At 30.8% G+C, this 9,019-nt stretch overlaps 1 protein-coding gene and 1 long non-coding RNA gene across 2 annotated transcripts; both read right to left on the bottom strand.

The window, feature by feature from the left end:
- Nucleotides 1-205: 205 nt before the first annotated feature.
- On the bottom strand, nt 206-3,735 carry LOC106681909 (uncharacterized). Its single transcript, XR_001343323.2, has 2 exons — nt 3,582-3,735; nt 206-687 (listed from the first exon to the last, which is right to left on the bottom strand). It is a non-coding gene; the product is annotated as an uncharacterized lncRNA (long non-coding RNA).
- A 792-nt stretch (nt 3,736-4,527) lies between these two features.
- On the bottom strand, nt 4,528-7,844 carry LOC106681906 (probable H/ACA ribonucleoprotein complex subunit 1). Its single transcript, XM_014422474.3, has 4 exons — nt 7,819-7,844; nt 5,294-5,936; nt 4,955-5,178; nt 4,528-4,616 (listed from the first exon to the last, which is right to left on the bottom strand). The coding sequence occupies exons 1-3, from the start codon at nt 7,828-7,830 to the stop codon at nt 4,970-4,972; spliced, it is 864 nt and encodes a 287-aa protein (XP_014277960.2). The 5' UTR covers nt 7,831-7,844; the 3' UTR covers nt 4,528-4,616; nt 4,955-4,969.
- Nucleotides 7,845-9,019: the final 1,175 nt, after the last annotated feature.

Here is a 9,019-nt window from a genome sequence, read left to right as displayed (position 1 = left end):
AAATTAAAATAATTCACAAAAATCACTTCACAAGTGACCAACCAAACAAGTAAACTTAGAACTGAGGTAAAGGTTGCAGTATTTCTCATAACCGCTACCATCAGCCCTTCTAGTCATTTATCGTTTATCTACACAAGTACCCTAAAATATATTTTTATCTTTGTAAAAATATTCTATAAATTCTTAAAAAAAAATTTTCAAAAAATTAAAATTTTACTAAGTTTAATTTCATTATGTTTAAAATTATAACTTTTATTCTATTACCAACCAGTCTTCAGGAAAGTTGCATCTTTGGTTTAAAACTTTTGATTTTTTGGTTTCATACTCATGCATTTTATAATAATATATCCATAATTGCTACTGATGGTCTATGGTTCAGCATGAAGAGTTATATATTGAAGTACTGAGAAGTAGATATTGCAATAATAAAAAAATGCATGGCCTTGTAGAGCTGTTCTATCAGATAGTAAAAACAAAACTTCAACAACTTCTTTGTTTTCAGCAGTCACATGTTAAGCTTATAATTCTTAGTAATTCCTGGAAATGATTTTGAAAATGCACTTCTTTTCGGGAAATAGCACTGTGGTACAGTATGTACAGATGGCCTATTAAAACCATACTCCATCGAAGTGGTTATGTAAAAAGGGTGTCTTCTTGGATACTGACAGCCATAGCCATTTAAAATATCTGAAAATTTAGTTTAAAAAATAAATGGCTGTGGATTTCTAAAGTTATGTTAACTCTCATAGGTAATATAACTGAGAAAAACCATATTTTGAAACTTTAAAATTGATTTGGTGCTTAATACCAGAAATCATTATTAACATTAATTAAAATTTCCTCGGTTGTGTGGTTCTTAAAATATTGCTTATTATATATGTTTCAATACATATTATAATAATTATTATTTTCATAGATGTATTTATACCTTATATTTATTTTTCAGTATATTTTACGTTACGGGTAGTACCTCAGCTAAGTTCTCTTAATAATTTGTTTTAATTCTATGAAGTTTATTATTTTCAATTGGTCTATGTTGGAATTATGGTTTCCTTTTTACCTTTCCCTCTTTAAGATGAAGTTTAAGGATGATAAATTTTTTAAATGAAACTTCTTTACTGACATTCTACAACTCATGAAAAAAATTCTACAGGATTATATTGATTTTGTGATGCAAGATGTAACGGAAATGGCGAGGAGGGGCAACACTTGTCAATTGACTTAGCTGTTCTACTCTAAATATTACTATTATTATTATGAAACTAATATTTCATTCTTGATCATTATTAATAAAATTTGAATACATTTTTTAATATCCAGAAGTTTCACTTCTGTCCTCCAGTCCCAAGACTGCTACAATTAATTTTTTTTTGTTATTTATCTTATCCTTTTCATTGTATTCTGAATAATGTAATGCCCAGTGAATCATGTAATACTAAAAAAATTAGTTTTATTTTTTTTATTAAACATTCACTTAGAGACAGGTCAATTACAAGTGGTTAAAGTAATGAATGTAATTTGTTTAAAGGCATTTTGTTTGCAAATTAATCCCTCCATTGGTTCAACTTTCTTAGTCAGTACGAAAAAGGAGTCTAAGTCAGACATCCCAAGGAATCTATAAGAATTTTTCACTTTATCAAGTAGTGAAAAATGTGGGTACTAAAAGCATGGGGGCTCCTATCCATTTAGGTTACCTTTAATATTTATTCAGAATATAAAGATAATAAAATTGCTATGTTGATATTATATTAAAATAGTCGATACAGACATACATGTTGTCATTTTATATTCTGATGTCTTCTCTAAAATTATCTTGAAACTGAAGATTTGTTTCTCTGAAAACCTGTATGATATTTCCCAATTTCTCTGTCAGCAAACAGGAGAACTTTGGTAAACAATAGATTTAATAGCACTTTGTATGTGTATTGGAGGAACATAATTCCTCTGTTCTGGAATCCTCTCTTCAGTCTGTATGGTAAGCATTAGTTGATACAATTTTTTATACAAGAATTTTCTACCTTTCTTTAAAAGTTCTAATGATATGATACCTTCCCATGGTGCTAAGTCCTTCCTCAAATTCTGGAGTGATGATGATGATTGTAATACCACATACATTTATCCAATCTAAGAAGAGTTTTGTCTTTACTTTTGCAGCATTTAGTTCTTATCTTGAATGAGGCTTTACTACCATTCACTGTTTTGTAGGAGCTTCTAATTTCACTCAAGCTGCTCCTAAATTCCCTCTTCCTTTTACCCCTCCTTTTGTTCTGATATTCTTCTATAGTTCTTCTTGTATATATATTTTTTAATGATGTTACGGCAGGCAACATTTTTTCCCGAGGTGCTTGTGCATAGTCTTAGTTAAACCATAATGATCTCTGGGTGCATGTTTCCAATTCTTGGGTGGGTTTAGTTTGACTCCTGGCTTGCATTAGCATGATAATCCCAATGATTCTGAATTGTATCTGATATTTAATTTATTATTATCTGAAGCAAATATCTGGTTCTTTGAGGTTCAGGGTGCAGTATTTTCGTTAAATAGCTCTATGGGTTCACAGATCCTAAATAAACTCAGTCTTGGCTTAACTGGATACATTCCACTATGGAGGATCCCGGAATTTTTTGAGGGAAACGTAACTTTGTAACAATACGATCTAATAAAATGTAGTTTAACTAACTTTTCTGAGTTAACTAAATTCTGAAGTTAAGTATCGTGAATAATAATAATAATATAATATTTATTATAACTTAAGTATCGGCGAGAGCAAAATGTTTAAAAAAGAGAAAAGGGTATAAGATATGACACGCTTGAACTTCTGCACCAGACTGGCTTTATTGGATTTGGTACATCTATGAATATTTTATTTAGTTGTTTTCGGGATGTTTTTATTTTAAAATTTTAAACCTAAAATTGAATTATACTGTCGTATCGAAGCTCTCAAACTTTTCTTCTACTCAAATTACGTATATGTCATATCTAATTAGGACTATTGTATTGATAAGGAGAAAATATGTGAGGGTATTCATATTAACAGATTATAACATTTGTTTCGACTACACAAGGGTGTTATATATAAGGAGTATTACAATTTTCGATATTTACATCGATTGTAACTACAAGCATATTTACGATTGTATATCACTGCTTTGCTTGAATAGTGGCACATGTGACAAAAACGTTATTTTGTGTTCGATGTATTCTTTAGTTTGTGCCATAGCCTAAATTTACTTTGTGACAACTCTATTAGATTAGGGGCAGTCTGTAGAGAAAGAATCGGGTGCGGTAATATATTTGGGATACGTCAAATTTAAAAAAAAATCAAAATTTTTTTAAGAGATGTGCCACTATTCAAGCGATTTTTTTCTCGACATTAACTATAAAAAATGGCGAATCTTTTAAGTTGTTTAAATTCGTTAAATAAGTCTTTAATGAAGATAAACATTTTTATTTCCGGTCTTTAGGAATCACAGCGAAATTTTGAAATCTGTGAGAATGTTCTACCCTGAAATTATTGTTAGGTAAAGATGTTGTAATACTAAAAACTATTATAATGTGAATTATATGTTACATGTTATTGTACCTGGATTCGAAAATCTCTCTGGCAGTACACAGGTTTTGTAAAAATCACTCGTTTGACATTCCATTGTGAATTTTCTTTAAAATTTTGTTAAGCCTACTATTCTATATATAATTTAATAGTTTATTGATCTAGAAGCCACATGATTGATGGTTTATTATTGCTAATAATTATTTTAATTGTGTAGTCAGTTGTTCCAAAAAATGACATGCTGTATATCATTAGCGGGTTGAGGCGTACTGGAAATTTTGATTGCCTTTACTTTAACAGGAATTATTGTAGATGGAATAAAAGTGCTGATATGTTGTGTATTCTGGTCCGGTTCGCGCAGCAAACATTTATTAATTACACCCTACTTTGACTTGAAATGATTCCTTGATTTTCTCAAAACAAAATTTATTTAAATATTTTAGTTAATTGAAATTAAAACTAACTATTGTCATAACAACCGTCAAACACGAAAATATTTCATGGTTTTGGTTTACAACCTTATTAAAATTTTCAAAAATAAAAGAAATTCACATTTTTTCCCCTGAGGCCTCTGGTCCACTGCACAATTGAGTGGGGCTAATTTTAAGCACCTCGCTCAACTACGCACTAAATATTTTGCTACCACGCATTGATGAGAATTTGCATGAAATCGTGAAATATTGAGTCTGATATATTTTTCGTTACTGTAATGCGATGTGGACTGTTCACCACCACAGATATACACACAGTAGTATATATATTCTACATATACACAAATGTAGTTTCTAGTAAAATAAAATAAATAAATAGCTATGGAACTAAGTCAAGACAAGGAGCTATTTGAGAAATGTGGCTAAAATTCAGCGTAATTAGTAATAGAGATAAAATATTGCAGAACATGTTTATTAAGCTAGAAAACATGTAACTATTTATAAATTTATGAGAAATAAAAAAAAAGAAACACATTTTTCATGTAAGAATTTTTTTTATTAAACAATTACAAACAAAAGTATGTACAAATTAATATAAACTATATAATAATGTTCTTCTCATAGGCAGTCGTGCTCCCTGAAAATAAATAAAAAGTTTTTAAAAATATATGTGGAGCTATTAATAGAATTATGATACAATAAGAAAATATAATCATTAATGTAATTGAATCTAGAGTTCTTGTCATTAAAAAAAAATTTACTGTTCAATTATTGTACTTATTATGGCATAAGATTTTATTATTTTTATGTTAGCTAGTTATGTTTTATTCATTTAAAAAAAAATTTTCATTCTTCTCATTACATTGGTATCAATACTCCATGAATGGTGTAATGAAAAAAAAAATTGAAATATGATTTATTATTCAATGTACCACTTGAACTTGTACGATAGAGCTTAGGCCATAGCAAACTTACCATTAACATAATTCCCTAATGATGTCCAAAAAATTTATGGATTCCGTGGAATCCATGACCGTGGTACCCAAGGCCATAGCCATGGCCGTAACCATGTCCATATCCGTGACCATAGCCATATCCTCCTAGGCCACCTCCGAGACCGCCTCCGAGACCGCCTCCCAGACCACCTCCAAGCCCTCCTCCTAGTCCACCACCGAAGCCACCTCCGATTCCACCGCCTTCTACAATATTTGCAGAATAAAAAATGTATCACATTATAAAATCTACAATTTTCCTCTCAGTTGTAAAAGTTATAAAAAATACATGAGATAAATATTGATAATTAAAAGCACTCACCACCGACTGGAACTGGTATGGGCTGGGGCACTGGAACAGGGACATTGTTGTAAACTGGTACTGGGACTGGGGATGGGACAGGAACGGGTACAGGTCTAGGGACTGGGACGGAGACTGGCTGTGGTACAGGTACTGGGACTGGGCGCTCTACGGTGACTGGATAAGGCCTGTCGACTGGTACTGGGACGGGGCGGGGCACTGGGACCGGGTATGGGCGATCTACTGGAACAGGGACAGATTGAGGCACGGGAACCGGGACGGGACGATCCACTGGCACCTGTACGGGCTGCGGTACCGGTATTCCGACCCTGTTGGTCACGGTAACCTGCCTAGAGATGAGCTGCGGGCCAGCTGCGATTCCACCTCCAAATCCACCTCCAAATCCACCTCCAAATCCACCTCCAAAACCACCTCCAAAGCCTCCACCTGCTCCACCACCTACTCCTCCGCCCAAACCTCCTCCTAATCCATAGCCATAGCCGTATCCAGATCCATAGCCATGATAGGGGAAGCCATGTCCATGATAAGGATAACCATATCCATGCCCGAATGATCCGTAGATTCCTCTTTTATCTAGTTTCCTTTCTTGTTGCACTTGCTGTGCTAATGAGTAGCACAAGATGGTGCAGAGTATAAGTATCCTCTGGAAATAAAAAAGTCAAATAATGAACATGATTATAATCATGCCTTTAAGAATTTAATAAGTTATGGAATATAAATTAAAATATCAATATTTCTAAATTAATCATTATTATTCCTTTGTTTTTAATATATTTATTTTCCCGATGAAAAATAAAGAATAAGTTTCATAATGGCTCGCCAAAGTAAAGAACAATCTTAGAAACAATTTTGCTTATAATATGATTTATTTAATACAAGGAAAAAATTTATTATTAAGAAAAAATGACATTACATTTCCATTCTTGAGTATGATTTAATAAATATCTTTAGCTAGTATTATAAGCATAAACATGGTTCGTTTCAGAACTCTGATAGCAGTGGGAAAGAATATATGTTTTCTCTTTTAAGCCCCATGGGTCAATAGGGTTATATATATGAGTATAGGTAACATTAGTCATGGGCAAAATCTCTTGTAAAATGAATTATTTCTATAATTCAAATGAAATGAATTATAGAAAAAGATCAATTTAATTTTATATTACCTATTCAAGGAACTTACACCTGTTATACGAAAACATAACCACAAGTTAATAATTAAAGATTAAAATAATTGTGCTTATTGATTAATTACATATCGGGAAAATTTTAATTCATTATTTGAGGGGGTTATGGTTTCAGTGGTGTATGTCATTGATCATTTTGAGAAACAGATGGTTTTACCAGAATTATTATAATAAAATTCCTATTTTGAAGAGTCCTAACTTTGAGTGGAGAATCTTTTGAAATAAGAGGTTTGATTAAAAATAATTGTGAAGGAAATCGTCTAAATTTTATTTTAGCTTTATCTTAAATAACTGTAAAGGACTTACACCCCTATGCAAGTCGATAAATACAATATTTGAGAAAAAAAATACTATTTAAAAACAAGCAATCGGCAAAATTTCGAGGTTATTACTTAGTTCATTTTTCTTCAAATGTTTAGTCGTTCTAGATTTTATTCTGAGCTTAAATCAAATTTATTGAAAATATCACTACCCTGACTTAAATCCCATCAGATTTGAATGTAGAGAAAAAAAAAAGTTATAACAAATAATTTTAAAAGTAATTTTCACGAATCTTAGTAAATTAAAAATAAAATATTTCTTTGTCATGAAGATATTTTATTTCAATGTACTCCGCTCAAACCGGAGAAGTAAAATATAGAAAATGAAGAGTAGCTGAACAAATTGGTATGAAGTAAAGCTTGGGGAGAGGAAATGCCTAAAATGCCACTTTTCAATTTCTTCATTTTCAGAAATAGTTGCAATTCCAGCAGTTGTTGGTTGTTGAAGGAGCAGATATAAAAATGTTGGATATATACCAAAAACCTTTGAGGTCTCCTCGTTTTGGGAAAATATACGATTTTTAAAAGTTGGATGTTTAGTTATCAGCTATAATGGTTTTTGAACTTGACATGGCTGGATAAAATTCAGAAATATTTATTGTTTTATACAATATTGTATTTTAGGAATAAATAAGACTCCATAAATAAAGAAATGCTCGCGAATGAGATACATATCTAGGAACAAAGTGTATGAATCGTTTTAAGACGGTCCACTTCGTTCCCGTAACCTTAAGAAGGCATAATAGTGCGCCTCTGCGAATTCTTATAAAGCTGTTAAAAATACAGTCTCAGATGAAATAATTAACGATTTTTGAAATTTTTCGACCTAAATTATTTGAAATATTGTTTTTTTTTCGTTTATTACTTTTTACTAAGAGAACTTGAAAATAAAAAATAAAATTATATATATTTTTTTTTCTTGAAATTTTATGGTCAGTTACTTTAAGCGCCTCTAATACTTCAGAAACCTTTCCAGCCGATACGAGATGATAGAAGCCCATAAGTGTAGATTGCTACTCACCAGAGAAGACATGGCCTGATGGATGAGATGACACCAGATGCTGTGATACTGGACGTTGGCGAGTGGACATTTTTATACACTGCTCTGCTACCCCCCACCCGCTTGTACACCTTCTTTATGGTCTTGTTACACAATGTAACTATGTTCAAGCTAGCATTTATCGTAATTCAATTTTCATCTGGTCAATTTTAACATCGGTTATACAGAGTTTGGTATACATTGTTTTTCGATAGCCCACGTTTGGGAATGAACTAATTCTAATGAATTATTAAAAAAAAAAAAAAAAAAAAAAAATGCGTAGTCATCTCAAAACGCTAGTTTTCTTAAACTATTATTTAGTGGGTGTATCTTTACAAAATCCAAGAGTCTCTTGACTGAATAGAAATAAAAGTTTTAAGCGAAATTTGCACTTTTATTGTATCTTGATGAATTGTGATGGAGTGATATATATATATAGTTTATTTTCTGATTTATGTTAACTCTTATTTTTCAAAATCGTTGCATAAATAATTTCACAAGTTCGAACTCACCGTCCAATATAGTATGGTGCCTTTTTTGTTAGTGACTTTAAAGTTTATGTTACCAAAATTTATTTAAGAGGTATATAATAAAATATGACAAAACGAAGAAAAATCAGTATCACAATGATTTAAATTTGTAGAAAATATTTAAAAAAATTATGAAAAGACAGATTAAAATTGGTTGTTACATGTATTTTTATTAAAAAGTCTGGAAGGATATTTATCTTATAGAATGTTTAGAATAAAATTCATTATTGGTTTAGACACATTCAGTACATTGTTAGATAAAGAAAAAATATTAAAAACAAAATCATTTTCTTTTTATCTCTTTGCCTTATCTCTCGACGATGGATCTATAATCTTAGTGTATATACATCACTGGCAAATACACTTGGACAGTGAGGAGGGTGTGCCCATCATCTGAAATGTTAAAAAAATGTTTAAAATTGTTTTCAAAATTCAATTTACATCTATAGATTTTTTGAAAATAAATTTTATTGGATATTTTAGATTATTATTATTTGTTTTAATGATTCACATTTGAAAGTTAACATTTTCTTTTACAATTATTTTAAAGGTTAATCATCTTTTGAATAATAAGAGATGAAATTGGCTTTTATTTTTTAAAAAAGAGTGTGGAATAAAATATTTTTTTTTAATAATTTATTTATTGATATTTA

Source organism: Halyomorpha halys, unplaced genomic scaffold (genome assembly GCF_000696795.3).
Source record: "Halyomorpha halys isolate HHAL.00 unplaced genomic scaffold, Hhal_1.1 Scaffold374.1, whole genome shotgun sequence".
Lineage (NCBI taxonomy): Eukaryota > Metazoa > Arthropoda > Insecta > Hemiptera > Pentatomidae > Halyomorpha > Halyomorpha halys.
The sequence above is the reverse complement of the archived record's forward strand: the minus strand, read 5'-3'. Positions and strand labels throughout refer to the sequence as shown.

Excerpts from the sequence above, each read along its gene's own strand:
- LOC106681906 (XM_014422474.3), bottom strand. Across the intron at positions 5,179-5,293 it reads CATACCAGTTCCAGTCGGTG|AAGGCGGTGGAATCGGAGGT; the intron begins GTGAGTGCTTTT and ends CAAATATTGTAG.